General features: G+C 34.0%; 2 protein-coding genes across 5 annotated transcripts; one reads left to right on the forward strand and one right to left on the reverse strand.

Moving 5' to 3' along the window:
- Nucleotides 1–4,705: 4,705 nt before the first annotated feature.
- Nucleotides 4,706–6,646, forward strand: LOC114724305 (CBL-interacting serine/threonine-protein kinase 5-like). The gene has a single exon (XM_028910637.1). It carries the CDS (start codon nucleotides 5,081–5,083, stop codon nucleotides 6,449–6,451), a length of 1,371 nt encoding a protein of 456 aa, XP_028766470.1. The 5' UTR covers nucleotides 4,706–5,080; the 3' UTR covers nucleotides 6,452–6,646.
- A 4,000-nt stretch (nucleotides 6,647–10,646) lies between these two features.
- On the reverse strand, nucleotides 10,647–21,450 carry LOC114724297 (uncharacterized). 4 transcript variants are annotated; one of them, XM_028910626.1, is made up of 14 exons: nucleotides 21,075–21,450; nucleotides 19,962–20,165; nucleotides 19,629–19,810; nucleotides 18,787–18,913; nucleotides 18,510–18,707; nucleotides 17,799–17,858; nucleotides 16,231–17,415; nucleotides 16,026–16,115; nucleotides 15,341–15,414; nucleotides 14,587–14,638; nucleotides 13,940–14,026; nucleotides 13,805–13,851; nucleotides 13,133–13,204; nucleotides 10,647–13,061 (listed from the first exon to the last, which is right to left on the reverse strand). In XM_028910626.1, exons 1-14 carry the CDS (start codon nucleotides 21,174–21,176, stop codon nucleotides 10,958–10,960), a joined length of 4,584 nt encoding a protein of 1,527 aa, XP_028766459.1. In that variant the 5' UTR covers nucleotides 21,177–21,450; the 3' UTR covers nucleotides 10,647–10,957. The 4 variants fall into 4 exon arrangements, with proteins under 4 accessions (XP_028766459.1, XP_028766457.1, XP_028766458.1 ...); XM_028910624.1 differs by having other exon boundaries at nucleotides 16,026–16,121; XM_028910625.1 differs by having other exon boundaries at nucleotides 16,026–16,118; nucleotides 21,075–21,449.
- Nucleotides 21,451–23,419: the final 1,969 nt, after the last annotated feature.

Here is a 23,419-nt window from a genome sequence, read left to right on the forward strand (position 1 = left end):
TTGACTTTTATTTTGGTTATAATTATAAGACCCCAATCCATTTTGTCTCTCATATTTATGCATTTTTTTCCAAGATAGTTCCTCTAATAATGATAATTCTAGTCAATAAACTTGATTAGTAAGGATATTTTAAAAAAGATAATACATACTTATTACAAATAACTAATTTAACTTATTTTCTTAATTTATTCAAATTAGTCAACTAGCCTTTATAATTAAAATCAGAGGTAGTATTAAACCGGTTCAAACAGTGGTTCAATAGTCGGTGATCTAAATGTGTAGGTCAACTTAGCTTGATCATAATTTAATTAAAATATACTGCCTCCGGTCTTTAATATAAAAATCTTATTTGATTTTTATTTTGATCCTAAATATGAGATCCCAATCCACTTTGTTTCTAATATTTATGCTTTTTTCTCTAAGGTAGTCCTTCTAATAATAGTAGTTCTACCCAACACACTTAATTAGTAAAGATATTTTAGGAAAGACAACACATATTTATCATAAATAACTAACTTAACTTAACTTATTTCCTTAATCTTTTCAAATTAGTCAACTAGCTCTTATAATTAGGACTGGAGGTAGTACAAAATGTTCTTACATAACAAAAATTATAGTATAATGATGCTATGTTTTTGTTTGTTTTAGCTTAAAATGATATCGATTCAAACTCAATAAAGTAGAGGAAAAAATATAAAATTAAAAATTCAATCGATTTATCTAAAACCCTTTCATGATCATGATGAGATGAGTCAGATCCAATTCAGAGGTATGAGGGGTGGACTGATTTAGGTTTTAATACCATGAGCTTCCATGTTTTGGTTTGGGGAGATTGGAATCCAAGTTGCACATTGTTGGTTTGTACGTATTAAAATGATTGGGGAAAAAACAAACTGGGGCCTACGGGTGAGGGGAGTGAATGATTGAGCGTGGCGGGGGGAATAGTCAGAGACACGTCAGAAAGGTGTATATCACATTCTATTTTTATTTTAATTTTAAATATAAAATCTTAATTTAATTTATTTCTCATATTTATTTATTTTTTAAAATAGTCCTTATAATAATAATACTCTTTCAGTCCTTAATATAGGACCTAATTATTGAGTTAGTTTTGGTCTTAACTATAAAACCCATTTATCATATTTATCAATTTTTTCTAAATTACCCCTATGGATACTCCCTCAACCATAAGTCCATAATCAAGTAGAAGAGGGAGATGGGGTATTAAGAAAAATGATTATGATATTTTAGAAAAAACGTATCACATTTCTTATAATTAACTAACTTACCTAACTTTCTTAATCTAATTAAATTAGTTAAATGGGTCTTATATTAAGGACTGGAGGAGTAATAGTTTTAACCAATACACTTAATTAGTAAGAATATTTTAAAAAAATACATATTTATTACAAATAATTAACTTAACTAATTTTTTAATCTATTTAAATTAATAAATTAACTTTTATATCAAAGGTAGAAGGTACTATTGCTGATCCTAATTATAAGAGTTAGTAGACTAATTTGAGGAGATTAAGAAAAGAAGTTAAGTTAGTTATTTATAATAAATATATGTTATTTTTTCTAAAATATCCTTACCAATCAAGTGTATTGGTTAGAACTATCATTGTTAAAATAACTATTTTTAAAAAAATGTATAAATATAAGAGATAAAATGAATTAAGGTTTTATATTTAAAATAAAAATAAAAATAAAAGGTTTTATATTTATTTATGATTTATAATTTTGAGAATTTTACTTTTCATGTTGCAGGTGTCCTAATTATTATGAAAGAGATAAGAACCTAAACCCTGACGACCACACAAACCTTTTTCAGCCTTAGCTGTGATCCACTCAATCCCACGTCAGCACGCGGCCCATTTGCAATGGGACACGCTCCTCCCCTGTACCTTCCCGTTCGCCTCCTCTTTCTACTTTTGATTCCAATTAATCGATTTTATTTATAATTAAAAAATAAAATATTATTACTAATCCTATTTATAAGATTTTGTTTGTAATTTATAAACTAAATCTTATAAATTAGGAGTAGTATTTTATTTTTTATTTTTCCAATTTATGATATTTCATCCTGCTTCTAGATATAAAAGTTAACTAAGAAATTTGCTTTGATTATAAGTATAAAATAATAATTTATTTTGTCTTTTAAATTTATAATTTTGAGCTATTATTATTGTAAGCTTTTACAGTTTAATCAAATGTTAATTTTGATGCCCGTTGTTGCAAACAGGTTTTTCGTCTCGTATAGTTTATTGTAGTTTCATAAGAATTTGGCTCTAAATTTAAAGCTGCCAACTTTGTTAACGCCGTTAAGTATAGATTAAAAAAAAATCTTATTAAACATATAAGAACTAAAATCAAAATTTTTTAAAAATATTTTTGTCCTATTTATAGGGTCGAGACAGAAGATATTTTTTGATCATATTTATAAAACACTAAAAAAAATTTTTATATGGATATACAATTTTACCTTTTATTTATTATTGTTTTGAGTTTGTTTACATAAGGCATAATGTATATTTAATAGGGATAAAATCAAAAATTGTTGAAGTTTAAATGAGAGTTAATGAAATTTAAAATTTTTCTTGATCTATGTAAAATATATTAAAAGTGACTTATAAATAGGACTTATGTCAACCATAGGCATAACTCACTATGAGATTAAACAAAAACAGACAACTTAAATGTGTGGTGAAAGACAAAGAAATTAATTTTGATTGCAAAAATTAATGTTGAGTAAAAAAAAAAATAATTTTTAACAATAAAATATGATTCTCAACATTTCAAGTCATACTCTCTTTTTTTTCAACTTTCATTTCTAATTTCATTAATTTCAAAAAGTGAAATTGTTTTCTCCAATTTCCCCTGAAAAAAATAAAAATTAGGAAAACTTTTGTGATTTATACTTTTAATAAATTTTGGTTCAGATTTTTATATTTTTAGTGAGTTTTGATTTTAGTCATTATAGTCATTTAACGTGGTTAAACTCAAACTGAAGTCCTTATGAAATTATAAAAACTAAATTCTTGATGGAAAAAACTATATGGACAAAAAACTATAGAAATTAAAACCAAAATTTGATCAAACTATAAGGATCAATAATAATATTAATCTTATAATTTTTTTTTCAAATTGTTCTTATTGATTACATATATTAAGATATTTTTATCAAGGAGTACAGTCGTTCTAAGACAAATAATTTAAAAAAATATTTTAGAGAAACCAACACATATTTTTAACCAAAAACTAATTTAATTAATTTTTAAAATTTTTATAAATTAGTTGTCTAGTTCTTATACTAATCACGCGAGAGAGTAATATAATTTTTATAGGGAGCAACTAACTTACTGATCAATAAATATGTCTTAAATTTATTTAAGCTTTAAAAAAATTCATATTAACATATATGAGCGAGGGAAGAAGATATACACAATTACATTTGATTGAATTGCATGTGTTAAGAAGTTTTATTAAGGGCTAGCTCTCTTTTTTTTTAAAAATTTTTTTATAATTAAACACATGCATGTATATAAACATTTCAACTTGAGGTTCGGGCTTGAGACCCCATCCAAATACGGCGGCCGGTGCGATCACAAGACATTAAACTGTAATTCTAATGCACATGATTAATAAGGTTATTTTAAGAAAATTAGATCTATTTATTATAAATAATTAACTTAACTAATTTTTTGAATATTATCAAATGATTTATCTTATATTGAGAATGGAGATAATGACTAGTTAACTAATTTTTTTAATTTATAAAAATTAGTTATATAACTCATATATGTGTCTTTTTTTTTTTTTTTACCAGGGCATATATGTGTCATAATTATTTTATTTTCTTTAACTCAAAATAATATTGCTCAGCAAAGAAATTTTTTTAAAAATTTCATCACATCACCTTGTCTAAAACTCTTGATCCCCTAAAAACTCGTTCACCACTATGACAAACAGGGTTTTAATATTATGGTTATTACTTATTATGTATATAATATAAATTGTGTTATTTATGGTGAGTGGTTGGATAGAAAGATAAAAATTTTAATCAAAATATATTTTTAGTTTTAAAAGAGATGTTTTGATTAATCAAATTAACTCATAACACAGGTCTTTACTTCCCCCGAAGAAGCAGGGAATATAAATTGAAACGTAAAAAGGGAAAATTGCAACAAAATATCAAAGATATATATGTCGGTGTAATTTTCTATTTTTAAAAAATATGTTTAAAATTAAAGTACCAAAAAAACATTGGTGCTAAAATTAGATATTTTTTCAGCACAGTACTCTATAATTGTACTTTGTAGGATTTAATTTCCTTCACGTGCCATGGTTTAATTGGAAAAAGCAATACTACATATCCCTAAAACAAAATTATTGGAAAGAAATTAATTATCCACAAATCATAATTTAATTCTGTTGTCGTCAGGTTACTTTGAACTTTTCCTAGACATATTAAAAAAATAAAAACAAAAACCAATTTAGTAATTTACTATTAGCCTATCACTATTTACTGCACTTTTTAAAATTGCTTATCCAATAATTGGCTTCAGCTGGGTCCCACGTGTCATCCACTTGTTCTTCGCTCTGTTGCTTCCCTCATTGACTCTGTCATGGCAATTTTTTTAGGGTTTCAGATATTTTGCCCTTTTCTATTTCTGTAACAAACAAACGCATAGCCGTCTTCCATTCTCTCTTAAAAACCGCCTTCTTCACAATCCTTCCTTTCATCGCTCTCTCCTACTCACCATGACGTCTTTCTTCTTATCCTCTCTCTCTTCCGTTCCGCCCCCAATCCAGCTCCTATATCTATCTTCCCCAGTTCTTCCCCAATCCCAACCTGTAATTCCTCTGTTTCTGACTGTATGAAGATTCCCAGCCCAATGTTGTGTGTTCGTCACACACCCTCAATGAATAGATCGATTTTTTTCGATCTGGGTCTGTTCGAAATGATTATTTGCGGTAACTGATTGTTCCATCATCACGGTCATCGCCACCGACCACCACCGCCGCCGAATCCGCCGCCGAGCCCGCCCCGACCCTGTTGTTGTTGTTGTCGTCCGACATGGAGGAGGGACAGAGACAGTCGAGGAGCATCATCTTCAACAAGTATGAGATGGGGAAGCTCCTTGGCCAAGGGAATTTCGCAAAGGTCTACCATGGAAGAAACCTCGTCACCAACGAGAGTGTTGCGATTAAGGTGATTAAGAAGGAGAGGCTTGAAAAAGGAAAGGACAAGCTCATGAAGCAGATCAAGCGAGAAGTCTCTATAATGCGATTGGTCCGGCACCCACACATCGTGGAGCTGAAAGAAGTCATGGCGACCAAAGGAAAGATCTTTCTGGTTATGGAGTATGTTAAAGGCGGCGAGTTGTTCGCTAAAGTCGCGAAAGGAAAATTGAAGGAAGATTTGGCGAGAAAGTATTTCCAGCAATTGATTTCCGCCGTCGATTTCTGTCACAGCCGCGGCGTCACTCACCGGGATCTCAAGCCTGAGAATCTCTTCCTCGACGAAAACGAGGATCTTAAGGTCTCCGACTTTGGGCTTTCTGCGTTGCCGGAGCAGCGCCGGTCCGACGGGATGCTCGTGACTCCGTGTGGGACGCCGGCTTACGTGGCGCCGGAGGTCTTGAAGAAGAAAGGCTACGATGGGTCGAAAGCAGATATCTGGTCTTGTGGGGTAATTCTCTATGCTCTGCTTTCTGGGTATCTGCCATTTCAAGGTGAGAATGTGATGAGAATTTACAAGAAGGCATTCAAAGCTCAGTACGTATTACCAGATTGGATTTCACCCGAAGCAAAGAATTTGATCTCAAAATTATTAGTGGTCGACCCAGAAAAGAGATATTCGATCGAAGACATCATGAAGGATCCGTGGTTTCAATATGGGTTCATGAGGCCAATCGCATTTTCAATGAGGGAACCAAATTTTGAAGATTTCGCAGATAATGACAACATCGAAGAAGTCGAAGAAATGGTGGGAGGAGGACGACAGGGAGGGGAAAATAATAATAATAATAACCCAGCACAATCACGTCCATTTTACAATGCGTTTGAGATAATTTCATCATTGTCACATGGGTTTGATCTGAGGAGATTGTTTGAGACGAGAAAGAGGTCGCCGTCGATGTTCACGACAAAGTTCTCGGCGGCGGCGGTGGTGGGGAAGCTGGAGGCGGTGGCGAGGAAGTTGAATCTGAGGATAACGGGGAGGAAGGAGTACATGATGAGGATGCAGGGGACGACGGAGGGAAGGAAAGGGAAGCTGGGGATGACGGTGGAGGTGTTCGAGGTGGCGCCGGAGGTGGCGGTGGTGGAGTTTTCCAAGTCCTCCGGCGATACGTTGGAGTACGTGAAACTGTGTGAGGAACAAGTGAGACCTGCGCTGAAAGACATAGTCTGGAGCTGGCAAGGTGACGCCAATCCTCATCCATAAGCTCAAGGCAGAGATATCAATGTTGGAGGAGAGATTGATTCTATGTAAAGAAGAACAATAATTTGGGGATGTTTTTTATTTGATTTATTTCTACTACTACTACTATTTAATTTGGGTGCCAGGCTTGTGAATCCTATTATTTGTAGTTTAAATTTCCAAGGCTGTGACTGTGAACTGAGAAGAAGAGTGAGCAAAGATTATTCAGGGTCTTGAAACGTTGGTTGAATTAGTTATTATTAAACTAACAAGAGTGGTCTAATCAGTTTTCTTTTTAGTTTTCTTTTTTGTTCCCCACCACCCGTTCACCAGAGCTTTGTCCTGACACACCTGGGTATGGTGGGTGAGTCTCCCAACAAGGGTTTTCTATATTCATGAGGAATCGAACTTGAGACCTTACTTAAGCGGAATCGAGCCGCTTATCATTCGGATCAATCCCTGTTTATAGAGTGGCCTAATCAGTTTATAACTTGTGAAATTAAAATTTTTGGTGGTGGGTAATTTACAAGTGTCACTGTAGTGAATACGAGATATTAATGTTAAAATGGTGTTTTTGTGGGTTTTCTCAAAAATTAAAGTGATTTAGGGGTTATAATTTTTTTTAAGAAGAAAAAGGTTAATAATTTTTTATAACTTAAACCGAAAAGATAATAATGAGATTTAAAATTTTATATTACATTCATTGCCATTTACTTATGGGAAAGTTACCCAAAAAAAACCATGGAATTAGAAAAATTGTAAATTGGGACTCATAACAATATTATTATGGGTTTTGATAATAATTTTTATGAACTGGTTTTTCCGTGTGATTTTTCTAATTCTATAATTTTTTTTTGTGATTTTCCTTTTACTTATTAGTCATTCTCTTCAATGCTTATACACAAGTCCAAATAAAAGGAAAAAAATAGAAGTCCAAAAATTGACAAATTCAAATAATAACTGGTTTTATCAAGCATCACTTGTTATTGATTAGTCATGTTAGCACCAACTCAAACCCAGTTTTGGCTGACCAGTTAATTCAGCTTAATTAATATCTTGGTAAATTTATAGCTTGCTGAGGACATGAAGTTAATTTTTTGATTTGCTTTCTTGTGATAAGAATAGAAAAGAAGATTAAAGTAGGATTGGGGATAATATGCTATTTAATATTAATGTCTGTTTTTAGTAACTTCCAAAACAAAATATAAACTCATCAGAAAATTTTTCAAAAAAAATAAAATAAAACCCTTTCTGCAGTATCATTATCATAATACGTTAAGAGAAGAGGATGGAAATGGAAAGATGAAGATGGTGGAAGGATGTGACATGAGGAAAGGGAAAGATTAGGAAGAAAATTAAACGTGGGGAGTCCACATCATAGCTTACGGTACTCCCTAATCAGATATTGCTTCATCAACAAGGCAGATGACGTAAACGACACAGTTTGGATCATTTTAGAACCTGGTTTCTTGAGGTGCTCATTTTCTAATTTCTACACTAACTTCACCCAAAGAGGGAGAATAGATACCCTAGCCATAGTGTCACGCAAGCACACAAAAATTGGAATCATAATGAAGCATTTATTGCCAACTATTATTATTTTATTTTTATTTCCTGTACTGATTTTTTTTTTTATGATCTTCTTATTTATTGGGACAGTTTTATCCCAACATATTAAATTTATAACGTTACAAATTCCCTATATATATTAATTACGAACAACGATTTTAATTATTTTTTTACTCTACAAATTAGTTAAAAGTATTTTATATTTAAAATTCAAGGAAGTATCTAGGGAAGTCAAGTTCAAAATTTCATGTAAGATTTGAAATCAAGTATTGGATAAATATGAGAGTTAATTTCATTCTAGACACCAACTCTTTAAATTTAAATTAACTGATAATGCTAAATATTAAATAGTTTGAATTGAATACTTTATAAAGTATCATCAAAATATTAAATAAATAAATGCAAATTATCATGTCCGCAATAAAAAGGAAGAGAAACTAAATTCCCAAATATACATAAATGGTTTTCTCTTAGTACAGCAAAATTTCAGGTGGAATGTGTCAAAAAAAAAAAAACAGCTACCTTATCAAGATTAGAATAAGTGAAATTAGAAGTTCTTTTTTTTTTTTAAATGTGATTATATAAAAACTTAATTACTTATGAAGAGAATCTCGTGATCAGTACTAAAATTTTTTTGAATAATTTACGATGTAAGGGGATTAGATATTTTTGGCTAAAAAAAAAAGGTTGATCAAGGGAGTCATGGCCAGATGGGACAAATATAGAAGAAAAAGAAATGTTGGGGGGCGTAAATAAAATAAAAGGGGAGTGGTGGGGTCAGGTGGCGTGGGGTGGGTGAAGAGCAAAAGGGGCCTTTACGGAGAAAAAAATGTTACTTTTGGCAGAACAAACCAAATGAAAGTGCAACGAGCATGAGGCCGACCCTCCATTATATCCATACTGAGTGGCTCCCTATTCCCAAACCCCACCCCTAAAAATTCAACATTTACAACTACTTTTATTCTGCCTTGTGGGTCCCCACTCTTTTGAAATTGCTTTCTTTGGACCAATTTTGGCAAATGGATTTCAAAAGCACTTATCACGAGCAGCACGATAAACTTGCCAACCAAAAAAGTCCTGCGTTTGATATGAAATCAGCTCATTTCGTTTAATTATATTACAAAATCGGTCTTACATTTAGGTCTAAAAAAGTAACATACTCCTCTGATCCTATTTATAAGACAGAAAAAGAAAATTTTTTTAATCATTTTTATAAGTCACTTCATTAAATTTTTAGTGTGAATATACTATTTTGTCTATCATTTATTATAATGTAGGTAGTTATCTTTTTTGAAAAGTGTATATATTAAATATGGGTAAAGTTGAAAATTTATAATATTTTAATAGATAGTTAATGCATTTTAAGGTTTTTCTTGATCTGTGTGAAATATACTGAAAGTGCTTTATAAGTAGGATCAGAGGAATATATATTTAGGTTAAATTGTATTCAATACTTTAGGGTGTTTTTTTAGTGGCATGAGGTATCCAAGATAATTTTTTATGTATTCAGCATTTGAAGTATTTTTCATATAACAATCAATATTTTAATATAATCTTTTTATGTATTTAACATTTTAAAGTTTTTTGTTTTCAGTCCGTAGCAAAACACTCCTATTTGTTGGAAAATAATTTTTATATTCTAAATCAATCACCTTTCGACTCAGAGGGGAAGGTCGGCAGAGGAAATCAGATTTTTTTTATTGCTACTTCGAGATTTTTTGTTGGTTTCACTTTCTATTCCAAAAAAAAAGTACTTTTTCAATAATACTCTAACTTCAAAGCTCATTTCGCTTTTTCCTGAAAGGCTGATGATTTTGCATACAAACATTGGCCACGTCTTTGATGATCAGGTTGTTGTCAGTCTGCTTCTTGTGTTGTCTCACATTACCTAGCCATGACAACAGAGATTTGAAGGTGTCCGATCCTCATTCATCAATCAAAATGCAGGCCAATTCACCTAACTATTGTTTTGCTCTGCCTCGACACTCTCTGTCTGTGTCTGTGTGTCTGTGTGAGAGAGAAGATAAAGTCTATCCAACTGCTGTCTAATAAATTAGGTGATGCTTGAGGTTATCTAACTCTTGTTGACATTTAGATGGTAGTGATCCATTTGATTCACAAGCTTAAATGTGATACTTTAATCTTCAATTCAAATACAGATTGCTTGTTATTATTGGGCCACTTACTAAATCAAAATAACATCTTATCTGTAACATTTTGTCATTGTTAAGTCACCCCTTCAGACAAGGGAACGAAAGAAGCCTCCCAATTAAACAATTTTACAGTGAGTACCTAACTGCCATTCCTTTACAAAAATTACTATTTTAATTGAGTCAACTCTCTTGAAAAGAATTCTTTTCTCATATCTATGAACATTCATGTAGTTAAAATAACAACATTTTTTTATCAATGAAATTTTCTCTTTCCACTCACTCTGTTTCTTTTCATTGCATTCCATTTTACTTGTCCAATTCGATTCTTCTCAAGCACTAAACTGCGTGTCATAGTTAACAGCTAGTTGCCTCAGCAACAGCGCTAATAAGATTCCCTCCCTTATTGTAGTTTTCCCCTTCCACTAGTTGTATTAAATGAAAAAAAAGGCTCATCATAACTAATGGCCACTGTTATAGTTTCCCCCCCTCCACTTGAGTGTATTGAAGATGCCCTTCTCCATTGCAGTAAACTGCTTGCACACTTCATTAACATATGTTTAGTTTTGAGATTAAATATGAAAGAAGAGCCCTTCTGTTTGCTCAGGAAGGGAACCTAGCCTGGCAAATCCTAAGTACATATAACTGTCATAACGGAGAAAGAAAATATGAAACAAGACGAGATAAATTCTAACACTAATAAAGCCAAAATTAGAAGCTCTCTGCACAACCTCATTGCATGAAACTTAAAGAACGGTAACCTTTGTTGGCACCTTTGCTCATATTCTTGATGCATTTCCCACTACAAGATTCAAGCCTTTCGCAATTTTGCCTTCTGCACGTTTTCAGTGTCTGGTTCGATCTTCTTCATACCAGAAACAATCTTCAGTCTCCTGGTTTTAGGCCTCCCAACTGATTCTTGTTCATTATTAGTTTGAGGAGGATCAACCGCAGCTTCATCAACTTCAATGGGTTCATCAAGTGCAGAATCATCCCTAGGTCTGATCTTTTTCTTATCAGAAACTACAGTCACCCTTTTGGTTTTTGACTTCCCAGCTGAGTCTTGTTCATCATTAGTTCTAGGCGGGTCAACTGCTGATTCATTAACCACAATGGGTTCATCAAATGCAGAATTATCTTTAGATTCAATCTTTTTCTTATCAGAAAGAATCTTCAATCTTCTGGTTTTAGACTTCCCAGCTAATTCTTGGTCATTATTAGTCTGAGGAGGATCAACTGCTGATTCATCAGCCACAATGGGTTCATGTAGTGCAGAATTATCTATAGGTTCAATCTTTTTCTTATCAGAAAGAGTCTTTGATCTTCTAGTTTTAGACTTCCCAGCTGATTCTTGGTCATTACTAGTTTGAGGAGGATCAACTGTTGATTCATCTGCCACAATGGGTTCATCAAGCACAGGATTATCTTTGGGTTCGATCTGTTTCTTTGCAGGAAGAATCTTTGATCTTCTGGTTTTAAACTTCCCAGCTGAGTCTTGCTCATTCTTAGTTCTAGGTGGATCAACTGCAGAGTCATCAGCTTCAATAGGGTCATCAAGTGCAGAATTATCCCTAGGTTTGGTCATTTTCCTATCAGAGAGAATTTTCGATCTTTGAGTTTTAGACTTCCCAGTTGAGTCTTGCTCATTCTTAGTTCTTGGTGGATCAACTGCAGAGTCACCAACTTCAACGAGTTCATCAAGTGCAGAATTATCCTTAGGTTCGCTCTTTTCCTTATCAGAGAGAATCTTCGATCTTTTGGTTTTAGGGTTCCTTGTTGAGTCTTGCTCGTTCTTAGTTCTAGGTGGACCAACTGCAAAGTCATCAGGTTCAATGGGTTCATCAAGTGCAGAATTATCCCTAGGTTCAATCTTTTCCTCATCAGAGAGAATCCTCAATCTTTTGGTTCTAGACTTCACAGCTGACTCTTGCCCATTCTTAGTTCTAGATGGATCAACTGCAGATTCACCAGCTTCAATGGGTTCATCAAGAGCAGAATTATCCTTAGGTCCAATCTTTCTCTCATCAGAAAGAATCTTTGATCTCTTAGTTATAGACTTCCCAGTTGACTCTTGCTCATTCTTAGTTCTAGGTAGGTCAACTGCAGAGTCATCAATTTCAATGGTTTCATCAAGAGCAGAATTATCCTTAGGTTCAATCATTTTCTTATCAGAGAGAATATTTGATCTTTTGGTTTTAGAACTCCTAGTTGAGTCTTGCTCATTCTTTGTTCTAGGTGGATCAACTGCAGAGCGGTCAGCTTCAATGGGTTCATCAAGTGCAGAATTATCCTTAGGTTCAATCTTTCTTTTATCAGAAAGAATCTTAGACCTCTTGGATTTAGACTTCCCAGTTGATTCTTGCTCATTTTCCGTTTGAGGAGGATCAACAGCAGAGTCATCAGCTTCAATGGGTTCATCAGGTGCAGAATTATCCTTCGGTTCAATCTTTCTCCTACCAGAAAGAATCTTTGATCTCTTGGTTTTACGCTTCCCAGCTGATTCTTGTTCATTTTTAGTTTGAGGAGGATCAACTGCAGATTCATCAGCTTCAATGGGTACATCAAGTGGAGAACCATCTCTATGTTTGATCTTTTTCTTATCAGAAGCTACCGTCAACCTTTTGGCTTTTGACTTCCCAGCTGAGTCTTGCTCATTCTCAGTTCTAGGTGGATCAACTGCAGTTTCACCAGCTACAGTGGGCTCATCAAGCGCAGAACTATCTTTAGGTTTGGTCATCTTCTGATCAGAAAGAATCTTCAATCTTCTGTTTTTTGACTTCCCAGCTGAGTCTTGCTCATTCTTAGTTACAGCAGATTCATGAGCCACAGCGGGTTCATCAACCACAGAATCATCCTTGGATTTTCTAGCAGGTTTCACAGATTCCGATTTGGAGATTCTAGCAGATGCTCTTCCCCTATAGATTCATTAGAAGGTTTCAATAGGGACTCAGAAAACACAGTTAGACCATCTATCATGCACACTAACCTTGTCCTGCAACAACTGGCTTTTGCTCCCTTGGCGGACTCCGGTGCTGAATTTCCTTTTCCTTTATCTTCTCTACACATCATGAACAATAAAGTCAATAGAACATTTAAAACTTGAAAGCCATAAGAAGCAGATTCAAACCAAAAACAAATAAAGGATGCATAATTAATTAATGCCATCAACGTAGTGACTACATTTATGTCCAGCGACTGATAAGAACTCCAACACTATGTTCAAGGTGCCTAAAACAAATATTCCTATTCTCTTTCAAGGAAAGATCGATTGAAAATTTGTGAGCATTGAAATCTGGTTGTACCCCTAGATTTGAGACCTCAGACCACATATACAGCATCTGGCTAAAGCAAAACATAAGCAGCAAGGAGGCCCTATATCGGACAGAAGACTAGCACACCTATAATGACAATGGGGTCAACAAATTTTTAACGACCAGTTACTCTTAAGAAAAACTCATGCCCATCGTCAAGTACTTTAACTTCGAAGCAATTACATAGATCCTGGAACTGATAATGGCCAAAGACAGTCTTTGCATGGACAGGATGATGCTCTCATATCAGCAGTAATTGAGGGTTTGACTGGATAGCTTGAGGTGAAAGCAGTACTATCAGTAATATTCTGCGTTAATGTTTCTCAGATCGGATGGGTATTACTTACGTATCTGATGTCACCGTCTCAATCTGTTGAAGGCCAATTTCTCGATCCTGGCAAGCAGAAGATCAGGAAGTATAAGCTATATCTATGACACAGTTTACAGAACGAAAATGTAATAAGCATCCACATTTAACTCACTGCATCTGGTGAAGCATGGTCTGTAATTAGCTCCCACCGTTGCTTTTTGAGGTTTAAAACTTCCACGTCACCATCAGCATATAAAATCTATTGAAAAGGAATTAGAAACATAAAAGGGCAAAAAAAAGAAAGAAAAAAAACAGTTTCCTAAATTATTTCACACTTTGTAAGTCACTGCCAAAGTAGTAAAGTATACAACTGGGGCAAGTTATATATTGTTGACAAGATAGGGAGAGCAGAAGTTCCTTTATGTTCCTACTATGATCAGACAAAAAGACACACTCTTTATGCCTGTGTAGGTTACAATGAACTAGTATCTTAATCTACAACTACAAGAGTTTTCTTAAATTCTTCATACCTCTCATTAAATATATAAATTCCAACAACTTCATACATCTAACTTGAAAAAGATAAGTCCGTGTATTTGAGAATCCAGCACAAGGAAATTTTAGGTTGACAGCCCGTAGAATCATGGTAAAAATCCGAGCAAAGTAGGAAATGAATGATCACCTCCTCGCATGATAAGTACAAATTGAAAATGAAGGATCGTTTGACACAGCCTTGTCAGAAATTCACAATATTGATGAATGTTTAAATAAGCATAAGGGTCTAAACAAATAAAATAGGATCAGTGAAATCCATCTCACCTTGTGCTTTCCTTTGGCAGGGTCATAAAAATCAACAACACCTTCATAAAACCTGGAAAAAAATGGTAGGTCAATATATATATATATATATATAGGATAATCCAGCTGGTCCTTGAAAAGCATCGATCAACAATTGATTGACGGAGGCAAAGAAAGTATATTCATAAACCAATACTTAAAGCTATCGACATGTCAGGTCCACATGTAAGAAGACCAGGGGACGAACATATGTATGTGGGATTAATTACCCCACCTCACACAAAGAGGAAGAAAAAATTTATATGTATTATGTATGCAAATAACATTGTCATTAAAGAAAGCTTTAACTTTGCCCCCCAAAATTTTTAACTTTGCCCCCCTTACAATTTTTTATCTCTTTCCTTCAATATTTTATTCCTTTTGTTGATCATAAAATTATATTTACGAAGTAATAGATATATTAAAAGTTTTTCAGTAATTTTATGTCTTTTCCTTCAAGAATAATTAATAATATAATCTTCACTTCTGTTTTTCCTTTCACAAAATTTCTTTTATTTGCCATTTTAGTTGTTTTTTTTTGGGCTCACTATAAGGGAACATTTCTACAATGAAAAGAAAGATATTTTTTTCTACATCATTTGACAAATTATTTTTTTTTCTCACGTTTCAAGTAATGAAACCTGTCAAGCATTAAAGCATATCAAGTGAAAGCATTGGTAGCAGATAAATGCAGTGATAGAAATGGATTGTGCAATAGTGATACGGAAACACGTACCTTTTATCCATTGGCCACCAGACCTTGATCCTGCTACCAACTGAAGGTTCATTGCAGTCATGGATTTCAGAAGCCTGAAGAAAAAGTAACAGAAAACAAACATTAAGAAATTTGGCCAAAAAAGATGCATAAATTGAGAAATAAGCAACTTGAGAGGGGTCAGGTTCCACCGGATGAACACCATGAAAATGCTTCTGATGCAAAAGAGTTTTTGTTATAATTTTCAAAATAAAGCTTCATCAAGTCTTGTTAATTTTGGCGTTATCATTCAAACAAAATAGTAGTCCCTAAAGCCGTAAATTTTGACACTAGGCAATGATTAAGATGCATGCACGATTGAAAAGAATGAAACAAACATTTTTTTCCTTCAACTATCAAGCAATAATGTGAAGGAAACGTCTATATTCCTTCATTAATCTTTACAAGATATATCAACTCATAGGTTCAATATAATTAACACAATCATTATTTTTGAGCGTCACCTTTTAAAAAATACTGGGAAGTGTCACAAAAATGCTTGAGGTAAAGCGGCATCTCAAAAGTTTTAGATAGAAAAGATTGAAATTTCAATACATCTGAATAAACCTTTTATGTGTATGTTCTGAAGTCAGGTTTCAAACGTGATTTCCCAGAAGGGTAGTCACATCAGAAATGTGATCTCAAACACAGCCTAAGTAACACATACCTCAACACTAACAGTGGTTCTCTTCCTCCTTCGTTTTGTTTGAGGGGTTTCTTCAGCTCCGGTCAGTTTCTTACCCAAAGACTCAGTTAGCTGCTGCTAAAATTGGTCACAATATTTGTTCCAAGAAGACAAACAAAGTGAGATTTTACTAGTACTTATATACATGTTCTGTTCAAGCAGATAGTACCAGGTCAGTTGGCCCTACCTTAATAGTACAAGAGCCATTGACATCTTTATTGGGTGGAGCATCAAGCTTCCTCCTTCTCTTAACACTCGTTTGTGTTAAGGCCTGATCCTCCTCTGTATTTGTTGTTTCTATATTCATCACTGGCGTGGCTTTCTCATCTTCACCAGGCTTACCAATTATGTCATCAACTACCGATTCAGTATTCACGGCAGTATTCTCATCAGTCTTGGAAGCAACTTTGATTTTCCTCAGAGGTGCCTGATTTTTCATTTCAGCCTCTTTCATTACTTCAAGATCCCTTTCCGACCTCAGACTAGCAGGTTCCAAAGAAACATCCTCATTCTGTGCAATCAAATGGTCTTCCTTGGTCATTGATACAGACCTAGGGTCAGCACCTTGATTATTGGTGATACTATTTTTCCTTGGCCGACCCCTTTTGCGATGGCTTTTGTCAGGAGTTCTCTGATCTGTTGAAGGTTGAGCAGCATCAATGTTCTTGTCAGTTTCACGCTGGGATACTAGAGCTTTACAGCCCTTATTTTCAGATTTCTTCAGAACAGGGTCCTTTAGCAAATCATGATTTGCGGGAGGTGAAAGCTCAATATCACTATCACAAGCCTTTCTGCCTTGAGATGTTTTTGTGGATTTCTTATTGGTTTTACGTAGAGAAAGTTCACCAGTACTTTTAGGTTCTAAAAGCAACTTATCCTCTTGGGATGCAGAGCTTTTAGAAGGTGGAAGACCAGCACCCCTATCACAAGCCTTTTTGTGTTTTATGGTTTTCCCTGTTTTAGGTTGGGAAACTTCACCCACATTTTCAGTTGGAAAATAACAGCCACCGTTGCTAGCCTTTTGAAGCTTAACTGCTTTTGCAGATTTGCTGTTCATACAAATCTGAGAGTGATCATAGCCTTCTTCAGGATTCATTAAAGAATTGGGTCTATGACCTCTTTTCTTTGGCATGACATCAAGCTCAGCTTCTGAACTTGATTTTTCAACTGACCTTGAATTTCCATTTTCTAAATTGGTTTTTGTATTCTTTCTTTTCTCATTCTTAGTAAGATCAGAATAAGGTTGTCTCTTTGCACTTTTCCTTTTGATGGTTTCACTGTCCACAGTAGAACTGGGATTTCTTTTGTTCAGCTTGGAATCATCCATGGTTTGAGCAACACGTCTTGCACAAGTCATATCTGGTTCTTGGTCCTTAATTGCCCAAAGAATAAAGATGCTTTAATATTCTAGAAAATCAGCGGAATAATACTCTGAATGCTTATTGTCATTGTGATAAGAGAAGGCATGCACATAAAGAGAAGTAGGGAACAAGACTCCCAATCAATCCTACTAACTTAGTTAATTCAAAATTCAAAACAAACTGTCAACAACTAATAACAACCAGAATACAAAGGAAACAAAGGGACATAAGTCAGAAAGGAAAAATGCAAAGAATAATAACAATAAGACTTAAGCAGGATAGGATCATGATCTCCAACAAATATGGCTTGATTGTTTCATTATGCTAAGTTTGCAATTGTGGTATAATGTAAATAAAATACAATAACTTGTAGAGAGATGGAAAAGATAATTACATCACAGTATTGCTCATCTGCACTTTTGCACACGGAAAGCTCGTTTTCACCTGCCTGAACCTGGAAGCATTGCACCACAACCAATCCTAACTTACATGTAGCTCAAAGCCTCAAACCATCTTAAATAGCTGTTTGTTAGGAAACACAAAGCTTATGGGGAGTATGGATTGTGAAACTATGTAAGGTCCTATTATTACAGAGCATTTATTAAAAATATGAAGATGACGGAACAAACAAGGCATTAGGGTTTATACTCCAACAAGATAAGATCAATACATGGATTTCTCACTCAATCTATTGTAGCAATTCTTTCCCCTCATCCAAAGTTGATTTCTGGAGAGTCAATCCTTCCAACAAGTACATAACATTTTAACAGGATTATCCAGACCAAATATAAGTAACAAAAGGCCGACTGCACATTATTGTTGACCTATGTCACAGACATTTATCCAGTTGGTTGTGTGCAGTACCTTAGCTTTCATCATATTCATGAAACAAAGATCTGTCCCTAAATCTAATTTGATCAAAAGGGAATTGTAAATAAACTAACGAAATCAACAGTGATGGTGAAGGTTCTAGAGAAAGCATAAGAATTAAATTTGTTACATGGTTTCTCATGTCATGCAGCAAAGGTAAGATCAAGCAAGAAAATAAAAAAGTAGTTATGCCAGTTGGTTGGATAGGGTGTTGCATAAGACAAGTAGAACACACCAATGGATCTCCAGAACCATTTGAGTGATTGCATTGAAGTGTTTCAGATCCTCTCTGGCAAATTGAAACTACTATTTCACCAAAAGCATCCAGAGGTCTGCCAGTGGACTGCACCGCTCTCATAACATAGGGCTGAAGCTTAGCAGCACAATTGGTGATAACTTTCTCCGCCAATGACCAAGAGATAGGTGAAATTGCCTGGGAAATTAATAAAGGAAATCAACAAAGTTTAACAAAAGGAGATGAGAAGAAATTGACATAATGCAAAGGAAGTTACCTCATTTTCCTTTCTCAGGCCATCTAATATTGTTCGTAGAAGATCAGCAGAAATTTCTTCACTCTCGTTCAAGACCATTGTCATTATTGCTTCAATGGCAAAGGTCACAACCTCAGGGTGGTTTGGCCTTGAAATTGAGGAAGAAAAACCACAAGCCATTAGTAAATCTATAAGTGTATGAAGTTATTCAGGACGAGGGAAAAAGCAAGCTAGTTTTGCATTGGTACTCGTTACAATAACAACATCCCAGAACTTTAAGAGCTACCCAATGGCAGAGACATCCTCGACTCTTTCGGTGGCACCACTTCACTTGAGATGCCCGACACAAAAATTTCATCAAAGGCATTTTAACCTTCAGAAGTACTTCTCATCTATCTTCTCAAAGATCACAGATATATAATTTCGCAGTAAGGTCCGAATTACGACATCAAAATGTATTTTAATCCTTTTATGAACTTCTTTGTAAACTATATATGTCAATAATGTCAATGCCAACTAAGTGCAAATGAAGTTGGGTGCCAATATTTTCTTCAGATGCTGTACATCTTACGCACAGCGTAAAAATAAAGGGAACAAATCGTAACTCAAGGCATCTAAATGTGATCTCTGATTAAGCATCAATTTGACAAATTCAAAATTGTGTACCGATACTAATTGCGATACAACAAAGGTTATAAATCAGTTCTTAAATTTCTGTCTTTTCCATAATTGATATATTTAATTAATACCCACTTGCGAAAACCAAAATACACCTTCTTTGTCAGCAAGATTTACAAATTTCATATCCAAATATGTTTTGCATACGAACAAACAGATAGCAGAAATGTTGACATGGCCCCAACCTAACAACTCTTAGGAAAATCTGAAACATTTGAACGATCAAGTCATCACACTCAAGATCCATCATCAGCAGGCATGATCTGACCCTTGCGACATTATCAACTATTAAAAGTGCCTTGTCATAACTGCGGCTGGGTACATCGGATAATTTTTCAAAAGCTTCAACTGTGAGCTTGAAAATTTCCTGTTCACCATGAAATGTAGTTCAATCTATGCATAGTTCCAGCAAGAAATAAATGGCACAGTCATTAAGAAATTGTAATCTGTATATGAAGTTTCTTAACAAGGTTTGATAGAAATATGAAATGTTTGATTTATATAATAACTATTATTACCTTCATATGTTCATCACCATAAGGGGCATCTGGTGCTGTTATTCTGGTAATCTCAGCAATGCAAGATGCGACAGAAATCTTAACATGCTCGTCTGAGTGCCTCAAAAGTTCACCTGAAATCAATGCTTTCATTGATGGTAGAATTGCTTCTTTCACGGTCTCATCTGGTTCTTGATCCAAAGTTGATAATATATTCTCAAGTTTCTGAAAGTTAGAAAACCACACGAGAGAATCAAGTCAGAGTCGCACTACGTTGGGAAGGGTTGTTGTAGAGGAATTCTTTTGACCAGAAGAACGAAAGCAAGAGCTCACACACCCACCAACAGGCACATGCTTACATATAATGCAACAATTTACAAAAGGCCATTTGCTATGACATCTGCGAAGATACTAGAATATTTTCTCATTAATGTAAATGGTGTAATCTGTATCATTATTATAGGTTCAGATACAATTCCGATAGGATATTATTTTGTCATTATGAGCCAAATAACTAGGCTCCTCCCTTCTGTGATATACCTCATTCCTTATTCTGAAATATACAAGAGAAATTCATACCATATTTTTCCATATTACTACAACATAAAAAATATAAAGAGCATCAACTTCACTTAGTATCAAATGCCTCCATGAGAATAATTCTAAGAAAACTACAAAACTTAAGGAAAGTAATAGACCTCCATGAGAATCATTCTAAGAAAAAAGAAACTTAAGGAAACTACAAAACTCCAACTTGAAAATGCTCCATTCAGATGCAGAATTTGCGTGTCCCAACCTATTAGATATGCCTATTAGCTTCAAGACCCTAGGCTCAACATGGGGGGTTGTTTTCCCACTTGCTTACCCTCTCCCTAATTAGACTCCTACTAAAGTCTCCCTTAGACCAAAAGAAATGGCAAGGCAAACATCAAAATAGAGTCTAATACCTAAAATTGTTGTAGAAAGGAAAAATGGATAAGGAAAACCACACATCTCCACCATGAATCATAAACCCATAACAGCAACAGAATGCAGCAGCAAATAAACACCAACCCAATTCAACAAAACATTGAAATTCCCAGAACATAAATAAGAAATGAAGATACGCGGAAGAAAGGGAATTGAGGAAATCACATCAAGAAGAGCGAGAAGCTGATCACTGGAAGAGGGATGATTAAGAAGGCCGTCCCCAACATCTACAAGCGCCTGAAGCACTTCTCTGTCAGGAGGAGCCATTGATTTCAAGCTCAGAAACCTAGAAACTCAACCACATTTGCGTTGAAAGTGAGGGCCGTATATTCATAACCCTAGCCAAACACCAAGCAAATGCAAACAACACAACACAACAAAATCAGGGATATCTGGCAAAGTGTTGAACATGCAAGCATACACTTCCAACATAAACCGGTTTCAAATTTCACTCATTTTGTCATAATCACAAAAAGAAAGTCTTCGGATGTCGAATCCCACTAATACATACTACTTTGGGCAGTTTTCTCGGATTAGAGTAACCATGAAAAAAGCTTCTTTCTTTTATTAAGGAGACTCTCTCATTGGCGCTTTAATGCCTCTGTAGCTGGGCGTGGGACTTGTGCGACAATTACCATTTTATCCTCGTGGTTTGAATTCTTCTTTGGTCTTCACTGTACTAAGTTGGCAACTGAGATAAAAATTTCACCTTTTTCCTCAGTGCTTGTTGTCGTCAACGGAGAAAACAAAGGAAAACCATTGCACCAGATTTTAACTTCAAGGTAAAATTAAGTATGATAAACATCGTTAAGATATTTAAAATCAAAATTGCTGAAGTTTACACAAATTATCATTTTCGTGTCATGTGTGCTATCTACAAGCATCATCAATATCAATCGATAATCAATAACTCTTCTACCAAATCACAGTACATCTAGAAATGGCTTAGCACCGGCCCAAGACATAAATCACTGTTCAGAAGTTGCATTCATTAGAAAAAAAAAGTCTTTCTGATTTACAAGCTTTCTGTGCATTGCGTGGAGTAACACAAGCTAGTTGATCGTAAACCTGGAAGCAATAACAATAAACTATAGGCTACCAACGTGTTAACATTTTGCTGTTTTTATTTTTTTTTAATCTAGAGTAAAAAAAAGAAAAGAAAAGAGGATAAGTTGATCATGATCGTACAATAGATGCTTCTATCATTTTAGCATTTTAGGTTTGATTTCTTGTTCAAAACTCAGTTCAGCGTGCTTCTAATATTTACCACTTATGAAACGGTACAATTTTATATATTTTTTACAATTTTTAAAAGACAAAAAATAAAAAATATAATAGATGAGCACCTTGCCTATCCTTCAAGATGGGTAAGAGATCAGTGCTGGGGTGGTACCACCTTCTCATGTAGAATTAGGATGGAGCTTAAAATCATTTTTAGATTTTACTAGATAAAATTTTTTTTACATATTTATTTTTATAAACAAAAGTGTTTTTTGAAAAAAAAAAAAAAACTAATCCAAACGTAGAATTAACAAAACTCCATCCGACTGGCTTTTAACCTACTGGAGGTATGCTCGCAGCTATCCATTAGAGGTTGACACGGTAAAATGTTTCTTCCCAATTTGGGGTCAATGGAACATCAACCACATTAAGTACTACTTTCACTTTTTAAGGAAAGAGTTATATAACTAATTTACAGATATTAAAAAATTAATTAAGTTAGTTATTTATCATAAATGAGTATTAATTTTTTTAAAATATTACTATTATCTTTAATTATGTGTATTAGAACTACATCTTCATCTTCATGGAACCTTCTTAATATAGAAAGATATTTTAGAGTTTTGGAGATCCAAACAATGGCGGCAAATTGTAGTTTCTCACTTTCCCTTGCTTGCCCTTCACGTAACTAAACATAATTTCATTTATTCACAATTGCAACACTTCATCATGGATATTTGTTTATGTGACGTTTTAATTTGGCTTTTCATTGATCAATTCTTTTGAAAAAAATTAATTTAAATTCCTTATATTATTATCCTATTTCAATCCAAATTTAAGTAAGGAATCTCTTGACTTAACATAAAAGAATTTTATCAATAAAAACGTTAAAAAACATTAATAATGAGAAATCTAAATTAATTCGTGACAAACTAGTAAATTTAAGATCAAGATAAAATTAAAAGATAACATTGTAAATGTTTTAATAACGGCCAAGCTAAATAAAAAAGTATGATGATGATGATGATAAAAGCTTACTTGTCTTTGACAAAAATAGAGATTTCCTCTCCTATTATCAACTTTAGGGACTTGTCAAAATTCGATAATTCATTAGTTGGATGTGATTAAATCGCAACAATGGATAAATTAAACCCATCATCAAGTACTAATGAATCAAAATTAATACTGCTGAAATTGGAAAATAAAATTAAAGTGGCATACTTAAAATAGAAATTGTATCAACCATTTTATTGTATCCGAAACATTCTCATATTTCATGTGTCCATTTT

This window comes from Neltuma alba, unplaced genomic scaffold (genome assembly GCF_004799145.2).
Source record: "Neltuma alba isolate B1F8T4 unplaced genomic scaffold, ASM479914v2 tig00012184_pilon, whole genome shotgun sequence".
NCBI lineage: Eukaryota > Viridiplantae > Streptophyta > Magnoliopsida > Fabales > Fabaceae > Neltuma > Neltuma alba.